The following is a 15,902-nucleotide window of genomic DNA, read 5'->3' as shown; positions in this document are numbered from 1 at the left end:
GAAATATAAAACAGAAGAGAAGACAAGCACATTTTAAGTATATTTAATATAGAAATCAGCTGTTTCCTCATGCCCCTCTAAGACTGCCAAACTCTGTGAGACAGAAAGCCCGAGCAAACAGAAGCACAGACCATCTCAGGCAACCCTCCTGGAACCCCTGTGGATCTCCTTTTACTGTGACATGTCCCATCCATTTAAATGTCCTTACTTGTTGTGCTCCCATTGCCCTCCAGCTCTGAGGACGGATGGAAACACATCTGTAAAAGCACAAGGACCAAATGTTATTGAAGCATCTGTCCAGTCCTTTAAGTATTTCTATTCTTCTGGGATACCACTGAGGTTTTGCATTAAAGAAAGGCATATTTTAAAATGCACATGAAGACTTTCAGGCAGGTTCCAATGACATACAGAGGTCAGCAAAAAGTTCTGCTAGACAGCCATCTCAGTACAGGGGTCCTGTGTAGTATGTTTCATCTTGCTATCTAACCTTTGAAACCTGGGTTTTGCAGTAACCTGCCTTAATAAGGACTGCCCAAACACCCTCCCCAAAAACCGCTCTGTAACAAAGTCATCTTTTTCCTTTTTTTTAAAATAGAAGTGACTTCTAACACCAGAAAATTAATCAGGTATCCATTGATCAGACTGTCAGCAAATGACAAAACTCCAAAGTTTGTCTTAGCTCTGACTATATCCTTCCTCATCATCTCACCAACCACTTGAGTTTTCTTCCTTTTACATGTACCACGTCAAGCTTACCTTTCTTCTTCACTAGGCACGATTCACATTTTCAATAATGTTTTCAATACAAAAATCTGATTAGAACAGGAAGAGCAAAGTCCAGTACTTTTGTTCAGTGCTGAAAACACAAGTCACTGGCCCAAGTTAACCACCTGTAACTACATACCACCCCTTTGTTCCAAGTCATGAACAAAGACGATGGCTTGTGGTTCCACAGAACCAAGGTCATCGTGACTTAAATCCCTTCCCTGGTCCAGCTTGAGGAAAACAAAACATTATGTTACACATCGTTTTACCTGTGGAAGACTTTATATGAAGAAAAGGGAAGAAAAGACACACAATTGAAAAAAACAAATATCCACACACATACACACCACACAAGTACTTCCCAGATCACACACTGCCACCCACACATATAGACTCAGGACTATTCCTGCAATGAATTATTCAAAGAACACTCAGTACACCTCATTCAGTGGACACGTCCACATTCCTTCATTTTCCAAGATGAGATTTCCTCTTTTTAAGGCCTCACCTGTGAAATGGCAGCCATTCTCATGGCCACTAACACATACACGTGCAGACCTCTGTGCTGTGAAGGTTACTTCACGGATCCCGAGCACACTTCCAGGGGAGGTGTGAACACTGGGACACCTCTGCAACGCCCACTGCCTGCAATGACCTTGCAGCACTAAAGCAGCCTCACAGAGCCGTAAGTAACTCGCACCCTCTGCATCACAAACCCCTTAGAGGTCAGGTCAGTGCTCTGCAAACCATCCACACGGATTTCAGCCTAAAAAACTTTTCGAAAACGGCCCCCAATGGGGCTGTGCTTCAGGGCACCTGTGCCAATTTGTTCAATGGCCGGGCACTACCCACCTCCTTCCTCACACCAACGCCTGGTGTTCCCTGGAACCTGCTACACTGAACCACATCCAGCAGGTCTAGCTAGTGCTTGTGCAAGGGAAGGAGGCAGGAGCACACAACTGCAGTGAGGACAGGAAAAGGGAGATGTGGTTCCACAGAACCTACAGTTAGATTGGCCTGGGCTGCCGTAAAATCTCTGCCCGACTCATTCTCAGAAATGATTGAGATACTGACAAATAGAAATTTTACCAGCCTTCACAGCAAAACTTTTGAATGTGTGATTTCACATTCCAAGCTCCCAGACCACACACAAAAAAACCCCAGAAAGGGACATGACAGTCTTACACTGGTCAGAGCTGGTACTGACCTTGTTAACTTAAGGGACTTATCTCTTCCACAATGCAATTCTGGTGACAGTTCAGTAGGACAGTGCTGGGCTTGAGGAGCAAAATCAGGAAACACCAATTGGTAAGGGAGTTGGCTGAAAGTAGCAAGTTAAGGATGAATATTACACGCAAACAGTATAACAGCTCATAAAAATTTATGCTTGTAGAGAATGGAAGCAATGCACAGATCATTACATTGCAGCAACCTTGAGACCTCTGACCACGCATTTCTGTAAGAGAGTTCAACTGTAGCCACAAGCAGCAGCAACTACAAGTGCAAAAAAACTTTTCCAAACTCACCTGAAGTCATGCTGAAAGAATATCTGTTTCTGTAAAACCAAACTGGTTTTCCTCAGACAGTGAAATGTTGCTATATCTGAAAATGAAGAGGTTGCTTGTGACTGCCATGTTACCTGTCCGCAGATCACTTATCCATGAAATGCAATAAAGTTCCTTTTTCAAGATGCTTCAATATCAGCATGTAAAAGACTCAGTACAGAGGTACACATTGTACCTACTGTGGCTGATCATACAACCAGTAAAAAACAAACAAAAAAAATAAATAGAAAAGGCGATATGCTGCACTTCTACAAGGTTTGAAACAAAGGTCTCTGGACCATCAAACAATAAACAAAGTGGCATTTTCCTGGACAGATTCAGCAATATGCCTTGCACAGAAGCACTCCAAGGAAATACTTCATCATTTATCAGATTGTGCTGGAATGCTTGATAACTTCTCTGTGCAGTAATATTTTAAGTCTCCCACAGGTTAACATTCCAATTCACTGCAAACCTGACTACCAACCACAAATCTGAAAGGGTTGTCAAGAAATTCAGAGAGAATAATTACTGCGCAACATCCATCACTAAGTAATTGCTTCTGACATTGTCACTTCATGTGCATTATTTCTGCTACATGAGCCCGGCAGGTTAGAGGGAATTCAAAAGATAAGTATGAGAAGTCATTACCAAGAACACTCAAGCAGGACATCACTAATTTCAAAAGGCAGATAAAAACAATTGTAGTATTTTGTAACTACAGGATCCATAATTGGAAGATTTAATAAAAAAAAAGTGTTTTATTATTTGTATACAGCAGTATTTCCCATAGAATCCATTTAAGATGTTCTCTTTGTGTAGTTCCTCACTGGCAAAAGAAACTGTAAAGAAACAACACAAAAAACCCGAAGGAACAAAAAGCCAAATCAACCCATCTTTGTATGCCTTGCTTTAATAAGGTGGAATTCCTATGGCTTTTTCAAAAAGCTTCAAAAGTCAGACTTGTAAACTCTTAATTCCTTAGGCGCTGTTTCAGCATCTTTAGCCTACATTCAAATCAAGAACCTATAACCTTTCTCCTCCCCCACATCTTACCCAAGCGCCTTCCAAATAAGCTGAATTTGTAACCGAACACTGAAGCGTGGAAGAATGAAGAGTTCTGGGGGGTTTGAGGGCATGATTCTGCACAGCGCACAGCTCAATTTAACCTAAAATACAAATACAGTAATCACAAGATTGGCGTTACAGAAACATCATCTAATAAACTGTGGCTTCAAACGTAGTTCAGCAAAGTACAGCTGCTTCCCTCTTACATCAGCTCTCCCATTCTTTATTCTACATATCAGCTACCCTAGCACGTCTGCCTCGGTTCCCAAAGAGACAAAAGATCTTTTTGGCACTCAAACACAGCAAACAGCTCCAGCTTCTTGGGAAAAGATAGAGGGGGGTAGAGAGAAGCGGAATAAACTATTATCCGGATTATAATGTTTCACATGTGCCAGTGTAAGTCCAGCCAAAAGTTGTTGCCATCTACTGCCCATCCACAGTGACCTGTGTGAAAACAGTGTGTGGTCCAAGCCTCGGTGCTACGGGAGAGGCCCCCCACCGAGCCAACACCTTGGTTAGCAATCTCAGAGAAGCAGAGAAACTGAAAAATCTCCCTTTCAGTCTCAGAACGAATCCCCAAGGGAAGCGGCACACCATTCGGGAACTGTGGGAAGCCTGCACCAATACCATCCACATTATGGACAAAGAGAGGAAGAGGGGGGAAAAAAACCACCAAAAACAAAACCTCAAACTCACAGAACACTTCAGCCTTTGGAAAAAAAAAAAATCAAGCAATGGTTCCCACCAACGCAGTTCACTTCTGCAGCAAGCGATGGTGCCACTACCATAGCAAAGATGGAGGGATTTACTCACAAGCTATTTACCCAAGGAATAAACAGTACTGCAGAGGAGCTTCACTGCAAGAACCACAGCTGGCTCCAACCCAAAATGCTGTGTCTTAATTCCAATATAAAAATGCTCAAAAGAGGAAAATACAAAACAGGTCAAATGTCAGACAGAAAATTATATCTGATAATTTAAATTAAGCTACCTCTTCTTCTTTCTCCTCTTTCCCTTTATCTACCCTTTACAAATACCTTTGGGGCAAATAAAAGCCTGCAACTATTTAGGTCTGTTGAACTTGGAAACCAACATAGGTGTCGATATCGGCATTACTACATGGACTACTACAGAGGAAACTACCACCCTGACTCTGAAATACTAAGCAATTTATTGGTTTCTGTATTTGATAAATGCCTTCAATCATTTCATCACACCCATATTTTTTGAAAGCTTATGTTGATATGGAATACTGTTAAAATAAACCCTATCAACAGGAAACATATGAAGATAAGCTGTCATTTTAAGTCTGAAGCCAACAAAATAGAAAAATAATGACCCTTCAATTACAGAGAGATGAGGTTAGACAACATTTCTATTTTACTGGTGAGGAGAAATGCTCTAATATCAGTTTGTCAGTTTAATTTTGAGTGGAGCTAGATGAGTACTGTACACCAGGTACCAATTTAGAATTTCACACACTGGCACTAATAAAGTGGCTACTGTCCCAGCATACAGATGCCTTACTCGGAATCAGTCCTGTCATGCTACATCATCTACACACACAGTTCTTGCCTCAACACCATTAAATAGAAAAGAAGGTATGAGAGATGAAGAATGAAAATGGTATCACATCATCATATACTAGAGTGAAAGGAGATCTAATATGGATTCTGAAAAGGCACATGAAGGGTGCCTACAGGAAGGATATTTCCTGGACATACGGATGGACTCCAACTAATTTTCATCCTTCTTTAAGGATGAAGCTCATGATCAGATGGACAACTCAAAGCACCGTGATAAGGACCCTGGCAAAAGGCACACAAGTCCGTCTACCCAAGTAAACTAATTTTTGGACCAAACCTTAAAAGACAAGCTCAGACTGGGCAGAAAGGCAGAAAGAAATACTGGTGACAGACAAGTCAGTAGCCCTAGTCTTCCAGATTAAGATTTTTTTAAAAAACACAATCTTAATATTAAAGCATCAATCTTTTCTTCATAGATTATAAGCATTTTCTTCCTTTTTTTTTTTAATACTGTATCTCTTTTATAACACTGTTATTTCTGAAATAACTATTACCATCTTTATGATATGACATGCAAGACTCCTAAGGCATATGTAATATAGAACCTTAGATTAGAATATGGTGTCCAGGTATCTGGGTGAGTTTCATATTTTGTAACAATAACTCCCAGCATACAATTACCCATAATGAAATGCAAAGGCAAGTTGATCCTTTGTTTTGCCACTCTGTAACAAACTCCATCAACAAGTGATCCTTAAAGACTAAGACACCACGGAGGAGGAAAAGAAAGCAAAGTCTTTAGTGAAAAAGAGTGCAGAACAAAAACTCCAATAGTTCCATATAATACAAGTATTTCCACCATCGTTCAGATCACACCTAACTCACTCAACAGATAAGGGACTCCAGCTGAAGGATGAGATAGGCACGACTTCATTCTCATTACCTTTCCAGGGTACAGTCATACAACCTAAATTAAGAAATCCTCTCGTAATGTTGCAGCATTACAAGGAGTTATATTGCAGACAGAAGATTTTCAGTAGTTGACACATTTCATGATTTCCTGGTGGACACCAAGCTGACCATGAGCCAGCAACACACCCTTGTCCCTAAGAAGGCAAATGGTATCTTGGGCTGCGTTAGTTGAAGCGTTGCCAGCAGGTCAAGGAAGGCGATCCTGCCCCTCTGCCTAGCGCCGGTGAGGTCACACCTGGGGTGCTGTGCCCAGTTCTGCACTCCTTAGTACAAGACAGATGAGTCCAGCAAAGGGCCATGAAGATGCTCAACGGTCTGGAGCATCATTCACATGAGGAAAGGCTGAGACAGCTGGGACTCTTTAGCCTGCAGAAGAGAAGGCTTGGGGGGAATCTTATCAATGGACATAAATAGCTGAAGAGACAACACAAAGAGGATGGAGGCAGGCTCTTTTCAGTGGTGCCCCGTGACAGGACCAGGCGCAATGGGCACAAACCGAAACACAGGAGGTTCCATCTGAACATCAGGAAACACTGTTTTTACTGTGAGAGTGACCATGCACTGGCATAGGTTGCCCCAAGAGGTTGTGTAGACACCATCCTTGGAGATACCGAGCAATCATCTGGACACCGTCCTGGGCAACTGGCCCTAGGTGAGCCTGCTTCAGCTCCAGAGGTCCCTTCCAACCTCAACCATTCTGTAGTTTCCTCTGCGAAGGGAATGTATCTGCAAGAGACCTTTGCAGTATACTTAAGAGATTTCTGTCACCACTTCTAGCACACCCATCTGGAAATGTGGAAACGTGCCTCAGCTCCTCTCTCGTCCAGTTCAGCAGCATTTTGACATTTCTTGTGTTGGTTTTGTTTTACTGCCACCTAGTAAATTTTTTCTATCTGCTTTAACAGAACTCCCAGTGGGAACACAATTATCAAACTAAGAAAGGATGTCCAGATAACCAGATCACTTTAATTTGGGGATAAAAAAAGCCCTAGTGATCAAGAACACACTGTCTTTAACCCATGCTAACTACAAAGTCCTAAATACAGTATTTATCACTATATTAAAAGAAAACATATGCATATACATATACTGTGCATTTTTCATCAGTCTGGGAACTTTTTGAGGAAAAAGTGTTACAGCTGTGCTATTTAGTAAGCTTCCCACATACAAAGGAAAAAGGCTATCAGAGGTGTCTCTTCCAGCAAAGTAACTAGACCAAGCATCAATTCATGATCTTATGCTTCATTTACAAGTCTGCAGAAAACGCTGCATCATCAATATTAAGGTTGAATACCTGAAATACACAGTTTCATTAGCTTGGTGAGAACAAAGTCTGCCGGCAACATCCCTGGAGGCCCTGGCAGCAACCGCCAGTTCCCTGCGGCGGTGGGGTAGCAATGACATCATGCCACGCTCAGCTCCGGCAGCTCTGATGCAGGAAAGCCCTGGAGAGACCTGCCGTGCTCGGCTTCACCGTGCTGGGGAAGCATCCCGCTCCCCACCCCTGCACCCACCAGCTGAAGTGCCAGCACCTCTCTTCCAACAATGGACACTTATGAAGCAAATTGTTTCAACAGTACAAGGATTCAGAATCTGTTTTTCAGCACAGAATTAAGAAGGAGGGGGGGGGGGAAACCAGCGCACAATAACCCTTTCATTCAAACAAGAAAGCCTTCCAGGAAGTACAAAGTGTTTCAAAGCTTTTTCCAAAAGCCACTGAAATCAACAGAGGCCCTTTCCATTTATATCAGTGGACACTGGAGAAGGCTATAACCTAAGACATAATTTGAAAGCATTATCAGTCACACTATCATGCATTATTAATAGCACAACAAACTCAAGAAAATGCACCGGAATTCCAACTAGCTCATATATTGCGATGTTATCATAAATTTATCTTCCTCCCCCTTGTTTCCCTCTTCTTTTTTTGAAACCCTTTCCTCAAATCATGCAAAAATCAGTCTCCCCAATAAATACTAAAACCTCTTCTCCCTTAAACCCTGCACCTTGTCACAAGCAACACCATTACACAGTATCATGGTGGAGCAGCAGAGTCCCAAGACACTGCACGCTACAGTTTTACATACTATAGGTGTAGTCCTTGACCGGGGAAGCAAATACAGAAAGAACATCATAATCCAGCTTTCAGACCTGTACACTCAGACAGAACATTTAAGAAAAGGCACTGATGTCTTCCAGTTTACTATTAGATAGCTAGCTCAAAGTAATACACTGCTGGTTTAAAATTCAATTATGTGAGGAGAGTTATTCATGTTCCTATCAAGATCAGGGAGTATTACTGAGTGTGCCTTGCACTATGTTACACAAATAGATACATAGTAAATGAAAAATAACAAAATTAACATCAGGAACCATTTTTAATCTAGAAATTCTGTTCACTTGTGATTTAATCAAGAAAAATCCATGGAACCTCACATATCCTTCAAAGAAATTGTATTACATTTTGTTCTCTTGGATTTCCTAAATTAAATTGGTGCTGTAAAGTGCTGTTATAGAGCAGACCATTATGCTGTGTTCACTCTTCAAGCCTCAAATTGTCGCCTACAGTTATTTTAACATTAGACAAACATAATAAGGTACTGCTCAGCATGAGGCACAGATGAGAAATCCTGTTTGAAGCTGAGAAGTTTCCATCATAGCCAAAGCTGAGGAGAGTTCAAAGTAAGAAGTCAGTTCTAGTAACACAAATTTCACTCCACAAGAAACAAGTGTTTATTTGGGTGGGGGTGTGTGCGTGTTTAAATAGTGGTGTGAAAAAACCCTCATAACATCTTATAAAAGCCAGCTAACTGGGGAAAAAAGGAAAGAAAAAAAAAAAACGAAAAGGAAGGAATGTATCATTGGTCAAGTTCTGAGCTCAAATACACAAAACAGGTACTGATGTTAGGTCAGGTCTTCACCAGTGTATTCCTCTATCTTTCCAAAGAGAGATGCTAACAACAATCTAATTTAACTGAAGCCAGTACGGTGAAACTAAAGCTGAAAAAAGGTGCTGCTAAAGCAAAGAACAGAATTTTAATCTTAAAAACCCGGGTTTGACACAGCGTGGCAGGACAGATCAATCCGACTGAGCTGTGTAGGCAGTGTGAACGTCCTCATCTAACAGAGTAATTACTTCTCCGCCTGATTTCTTTTCAGATACCGCCGGAAGAAAGTTCTTGTGCTGTGCTACAACACAACTCCACACAGGACAAGCGAAGAGCCCTCGCTGTCTCTCCGCCACCCGACTCGCTCGGACCCGGCGCAGTTCGAGCGTCCGAGAGCCCGGGCAGAGCTGGCGAGCGCAGCCGGGCCCGCGGGGCGCTGCCGGGGCACAGCCGCCGCCAGGTAACCCCGCCGCCCCCCCGTGCCTCGCAAAGGCCGCCCGCGGGGAAGGGGCAGCTCCCTGGGGCTCCTGAGGAGCTCGGCGCACCAGCGCACACCGGCGCGGCCGGGCACCTCGGCGCCGCCGGGCACCTCAGCGCGGCAAGCGCCGGGGCAGCCGCACAGCGCGGGGCGGGGGCTCCCTCAGCCGCCCCGCAGCCACCGCGCCGGGAGGCGGCAAGGCCTGACCCACCCGCAGAGCGGCCCCCCCGCCGCCCCCCCGCCGCCCGTGAGCGGCCACCGCCCCCCTGCCACTCACCGGAGAGCTCGTCCGGCTCCAGCCCGGTCTCGGTGTCCAGCCCACAGATGACGAAGTAGTCGGCGAAGCGGCCGGGTGCCGAGGAGCCGCCGCCGCCGCTCATGCTGGAGCCCGAGGGGTGCGCGGGGCTCAGGGGGTGCGGGGCCGGGCGGCGGCGGGCGGCGGGGCTGCGCCAGCTGCGCCAGCTGCGCCGGCCGCCTCCATGATGGAGCGGAGTGGGCAGCGCCGCACGGCATTGTGGGTACAGCCCCCAGCTGTTCCTGCGGGGGGGCGGCCCGGGCAGGGAACCGCAATGCTGCGCCTGCGCGCTGGGCCCGGGGGATGACGTGCTGCTGCTGCTCCGGCGCGGGGCGGGGGGCGCTGCGCGCGCAGAGCGGGCGGCCCGGCACGCCGCGGTCAGGCTGGTGGCCGCCTCTGGGGGGACGCTGCGGCGGGCGGGCAGCCGTGAGGGGACACGGTCAGAGCGCCGCAGGACAGCGGCTCTGCTCCGCGCCTCCTGGCCAGGGGCCCGCAGCTACAGCTCCGGCCTGAGCTGCGGGGGTCGGGGGCCGAGGGCTTCCCCTCAGAGGCTCTCCTCAGCCAGGGAGAGGCTCTGCCCCCGCCCCCCCGCGGTTAACAGTGGACAAGGCTCTGCCAGCGGCTACCCGCTCGAAACGCGGTTTAGCGGTGGTGGTGGTGCTTTAAAAGCACATCTGCATTTCGGCCCGGCACCGACAGCTGCTCACCCCGCTCCCTGACGGCTGCTGCCCCGGCTGTCACGGCCCGCAGCAGCCGCCCCCTGAACGGCCCGGGTCCGGGGAGAGAGGCTGGGTGCAGGGGATGTGCCTTTGGGATATGTGGGTTTAGGTTGTTGGGGTTTTTTTTTCCTATTTGAATGAACGTCACAGACAGCTCTGTTGGCAGCCGGGCTTGCACAGCTGAGCAAAATCTGCCTGTCCCCCCGGCCCAGCGTGGAAAGCGAAAAAACCCTGGGAAGAAACAGGAGTGACTGAAACCCACTGGGGCTGTGGAGGGACTGTAACACACCCGTGCCCTGAGCAGGGAGCATCTTCCCCCTGACCATAGAGAGAGCTGGGACAGCTGCATTAGACTAAAATCAAAATCAGGTCTGCAAGCAGTTCCCCTTCTCACTCAGTTCTCTATTTATGGCTTTCACATCAGAACTCTTCCCTATCTTGCAGGGCTTAGGAGAAATTCAAACTTTTCAGTCTTTTAGGATTGTTACCTAGAACTGCCCAAGTAGTGAAGGCTGCATCCATAATACTGAATTCATCAGACACTAATTAACTCAACACGCTATCAGGCATGTGAAACTTCACATATTGGAGATTACATTGCCAGGACACACAGAGTACTTTGCATGCACAAGAGAGAGCAGCACATGCAAGACTTCACTGCCAAGGGTCTACAGCCTTTTGCAGAACAATACCTAAGTTCTTATGCCATTTGGCCCAGCGAATTGTGAAGAACTTTTCCATCCTTCTCAGAAATAGGAATAACTGAAAGAAGCGCTGGTACTATTAGTATTCACTTGATTAAGACTCTATGTGTCACAGAATGGGTTTTCAATGGAAGTATTGGTTAGATTTGATTGATGGTTCCGACCATTCAACTTTTGAGAGGGAGATTTCAATAAAGATAGCAGGATAATTAGGAGCAATATTAGGAAAGTCTCAGGTTAACCCTACAGTAAGCACATACATTTAGATTATGTTGAGCCTGCCTGGTAGTTTACGGAAGACAGCATCAAGAGAACATAACTAACTAAATCTGGCTGCTTTTATTATGCTATGTTCTCTAGGCATTTTTCACACATTTTGCTTCTCGGTCTGCTTTTGATGTGGCAAAGGACAACGTATTCAGCATGTGGTAGACTTCTGAGTAAGCCTGAACTGTAGTTTAACCCTTAGAAACAAAAGTCCTAGCCTGAGGGTCTCAGAAAGACTTGCCAGAAAAGTCTAGGGAAACAGCACAGAAAATGGTGTGGGGTGCAGGGGTGTCAAATAAAGAGTAAAATGGGGAAATAACAAACTGTACTTACTTGTACTTTAACTGTTCCAGCAAATACAGTTAGATGGGCCAGTAAGCAAGCAAAGGACTATCAAAAGTGATGTTGAGCGGCAATATTCAAATGCATACACGCCTCGCTATGCAACATGGTAGGGGACAAGAAATAGGAGACTCTCAGACTAAGAAATTCAGATCTGCTTTGAGTTGCTACAAGAAGGAAGGAACTGCATGAACCAGAATCAACAAAAGGTTAATTAATCAAGACAGATAAAAATCACCACAACTTTTGCTGTGAAAAGCTCATTCGTACTTTGTCAGATAAATTCTCTGCCTTCCCAGCCTGCTTGCAGTCTAGTGTCTTAAATCTAGGCATCCGGTGGTTGTACTCAAACAGTGAGATCTTTCTCCTCACGTTTTGTCAAAGACTCTTTTCCATTATATATACCCCCTCCCCCACCAATTACTTAATTTTTTAAATCCTCTTGCCTAGTGACCACAAGCAGCATCTGTGACATAAAAATCAAAGGTCAGTAGCTTTAATCTGTCAGTATTCATGAGCAATGTTCCCATCACAGAAAACACCCAAAGTACGTCAATTTTGTCAGCAAACTTTGCAAATGCCTTAGATGTCCTTGAGTAAGGCAATGACACTCTGCATTATCAATTCTTGAAAGTATTCTTCATGATGTTGAGAAAATAAATCTGTGGAATTGTGAAAACTGTCGAAACTATGACTCTTTAGCCAGAGAATCGTAAAGATATATTAGTAAATAGGAAGTGATTTAGAAGATTCATTGTCTTTGGCAAGACTATCACTGTTGATTCATCTGCTGTTTTCAATGGCAAAGACTGGGATTTTCAAGCTCAAACCTTAAGTCAAAGAGAATAAAAGTCTTTTTAAAATCATGAAGACAGAACTTAATGTGAACATATCATAATCATTCCTCATACTAGTTAATTCACATTTATTTTGCCAACAATCACAATCATGATTATTGGAAGAGTTTGTTTAATAAGCAGTAAGTAGGAAACCCCAACAGCAAATTAGTTTCATTCAGCACTGCTCTGAGAACTGAAACAAGTCTGAAATTGGGTATCTGCTTTTTTTCTGTGCAGCTGTTTCCCAAGATGAGCTAAGCACAGAAAGGTAACAGAGCTCAAAGCATAAACAGTTTGCTACAGTTGTCAGTGTGCTGATTGTTCAAGGCATCTTCTAACAACTTGAAGATATTTACCCTGGATTCTTTAAAAAGAAATAAAACATCAGTGACACTTAATGTTAAAGCAAACCTCTCCAGTCTGCAAAACTGGACACTTGAAACTGGCTGCGATTGCCTAATGGCAATGAATTTGGTTTAAGCAATATCCACGCTACGGACTTCTGGAATACAGCCTGCACATAGATCACCTAACACACATCCTCCCACATCAGAGCACAGATCAGAAAACCCTCACATCAAGGTGCTGAGCGCTTCTTAAGCTCCCATGCAGCACTGTCCCTCTTCTCCCCAGCTCCAGGAGCCCACACCTGGTGGTGCAGCTTGCGAGCAGGTCATACATGCATTGTGCAGGTGTATCTACAAGGGCCCCCAGAGTCTCCAAAGGGCTGTGGCTCCAGGCCACTTGTCAATATGAGACATGAGGGCAGAGGGCAAGTAGATGAGTCTGATTTGTTTCTGCTCCTTTCACTTCCACTTTTTGAGGATGGTGCCCCAGCCTCAGGAAGCTGAGTCCTCCAAAGTGGAGGCAAGGGCCAAGGCACTGACAGCCTTGAAAACATCCGTAGTTTCAAGGTGGTCTGCATGTTTCCTGCTTGTGAGAGGCCTGACACTCAACCCAGTGGCTGCACAGGCACCCCACAGCAGAACAAGGTTGAACGTATCATTACACGGTTCTTTGACCACAGAATCAACCTTGAAGAAGAGGGAAGGTAATACCCCGATTTTCACCACTGATGTCAGGACCAAGGCAAACACATGACCAACAGGCTTTCAGGAAGCTGCAGAATACTGACATTGTCAAGGTCACGCATTGGTTAAGTTCAAAGACTTCAGGCCAGACAGGCACATGTCCTTGTTGAGACACTAGATCCACAAAGGGCTTGGGTATCAAAATGTCTCATTTACTGTAGATGCTTAGATTCAGACTGAGCATTTAGGATCTCCCTTAACAATGGAAGGGAATCAGAGGATATTAAGAGGATGTAGTTCAGATAAGCCCCATCAAAGCCAAGCATATCAAAATAGAAACTGCTTATAAGAAGGTCCTGAGGGCACCCACAGGCCTTAGTAGCCCTGACCAGCCTCAGATGGGGTCTCAACCCCACCAACCATGGATCCATTTAAGTTGGGCTGCAGGCCCGTGTCAGAACCCAGTTACCCCTACTGGACCCGATGCTGACCTTGTGTTGCTGGTTTGCCTTTTTGGCTTGACCTCAGACTTGCCTGATGGCCAGGACTCTTGGCTGAGGCTGCCCCCAGCCCGCCCTGCTCCCTCGCTGGAGGCGGTGCGACAAACCAGCAGGGCTCTGCCCTTCCAGCCCCTGCCTGGGATACTCCCCACGAGAAATCATTTCAACACAGAACACTCAAACATACAAGTGATTTAGTGATCTGCTCAAAACACTTTTCCATGGCACGGAATTCTTCGTAGTACAGTAAGTATTGCAAATTTGATTGTTGGATAAAACTGCTCAAGGACTAGCTTGTGGAAAGAAAATAAAATAAAATCAGGAGTTATGACCATAAATGTCAAAGCAGAATTTTAAAAGCCACTTCCCACTGTGGGACTACCACTCATCTCCAGAGCAGCCTACTAACTTTCCATCTAACCTTTCAAAGCTACAAAGGTATCATTGACTTCCTAGAGGCGTACAGAAGCACAGTTCTCTGAAGATTATCTACAGAAAGGAGCTTCTATGAGGCCACTCACACAGTCATACACCAGTCATTGATTCAGCTCTCACGATCCAGACCCAGGTTCTTCTTTGTGCACTATAAAACAATGAAACACGTATTACTACACTAGGTGGAATATTTTTAAGAACAGGAAGGGGAGTTACAGTATGTTAATAAACATATTATGCTCTTATTCATATTTATTGCCCGTATTAAAAGGCCATAACTTCTTTCATTGTGTGTGACCTGTAGCTATAAAGCCACCAGCTGTGAGTTAGACAGAAATGTGTCATTGCAAGACATCAACTGGTCATAAAAATAATCAGAATAACTGACTTCTCTTTCAGGGAAATTTGAAAAGCTCACTCCAGATCCTGCTCTCCTGTCAGAAAGTCTTGCATTTCCCTCTTAACACCGTCAAACTAAAATACATAGTTCACAAACCTCACACTATTTATGACAGAAGGAAAGTTTTCTGCAATTTGATCTGAATTCTTTTCAGCCTTTGGGGGGCCAGGGGGCCAGGGGGGGAGTTCCCATATTTTGTAATCTTGCAGAACAGATTATCCCCCATTATGAAAAACAGCTCATCAGCTATTTAGGAGAGAGTTTGACTTTCCCTCTCTGGCACGGGCTTTGTAGTGGGTGCTAAGGCATGGACAGGCACTCGTGCAGCACCACGGGGACAAGATTTGTTCACTGTGCCAAATTTAATTTTGAATGGAGGAATTTAACTAGAAGGTATGGCTCTTCGTGCTTCAACTCCCACAATTCCCAGAGTTATTACTCCACTGTTACTAAAGAATGAAAGAAAATAAAGCAACTAAACCAAATGTATTTCTTGTTTTGTCCCTTTTTCATATATTTCTACTGCAAAACACTAAAGGTATGAATTTCATTCCTGTAGCAACAACTCTCACAAAGGCTTCTATTTCAGTTAGTCCTCACATTTGTAAAAATGTACCTGCAGTAGCTGCTTGGTCTTTCAAGTTCTTGGCCATCTACCTGCTTGAGTCAATTCTGCTGGTTGTTCGGCTTAATCCACAGTAAACTGCATGGTGTGAGGCAGGCAGCACACTTCGGTTCTAATGCAAAGCAGAGCAGTCCACACTGCATTTTACATACACAAAAATCTTCAAAGTTGCCTAACAAAAAAACCCCAAACCAACTGTGTTTTGACTTTGCATAATAGCATAGTTGACTAACATGTAAAAGAAAGACTTGTCACTTCTCAACTTACACTTCTTTCGCCTTAACCCTTCAGCAAGCTTTCAACATCAGTTTTCTATACAAGGCAAAAAAAGAATTCCACAAACCGGACACACTATTAAGGTGAAAACCAAGTTAGACCCAATTGCCTTCCAGTGCAAAATACAGAAACTTTTCAAAATTACTGTTGTATGTGAGAAATTAATTTCAGACAGAAAAGGCAAGTTTACCTGTGTGTTCTGAAATAACGGTAGAAACAGAATCAATC

At 44.6% G+C, this 15,902-nt stretch overlaps 1 protein-coding gene across 13 annotated transcripts in view; it reads right to left on the bottom strand.

Moving 5' to 3' along the window:
- Positions 1-9,763, bottom strand: part of DENND5A (DENN domain containing 5A) — a 70,920-nt gene extending 61,157 nt beyond the window's left edge. For 12 of the 13 annotated variants that reach the window (XM_055721958.1, XM_055721959.1, XM_055721961.1 and 9 more), the window contains exon 1: positions 9,519-9,761. In XM_055721958.1, the coding sequence (XP_055577933.1) occupies positions 9,519-9,621 (103 nt within the window). In that variant the 5' untranslated portion in view covers positions 9,622-9,761. Of the gene's footprint in view, positions 1-9,518 lie in introns of all 13 variants that reach the window. The other variant, XR_008734119.1, reaches the window with a different exon arrangement.
- Positions 9,764-15,902: the final 6,139 nt, after the last annotated feature.

This window comes from Falco cherrug, chromosome 10 (genome assembly GCF_023634085.1).
Source record: "Falco cherrug isolate bFalChe1 chromosome 10, bFalChe1.pri, whole genome shotgun sequence".
Lineage (NCBI taxonomy): Eukaryota > Metazoa > Chordata > Aves > Falconiformes > Falconidae > Falco > Falco cherrug.
Note: the sequence above shows the minus strand (reverse complement) of the source record. Positions and strands in the feature narration are given on the sequence as shown.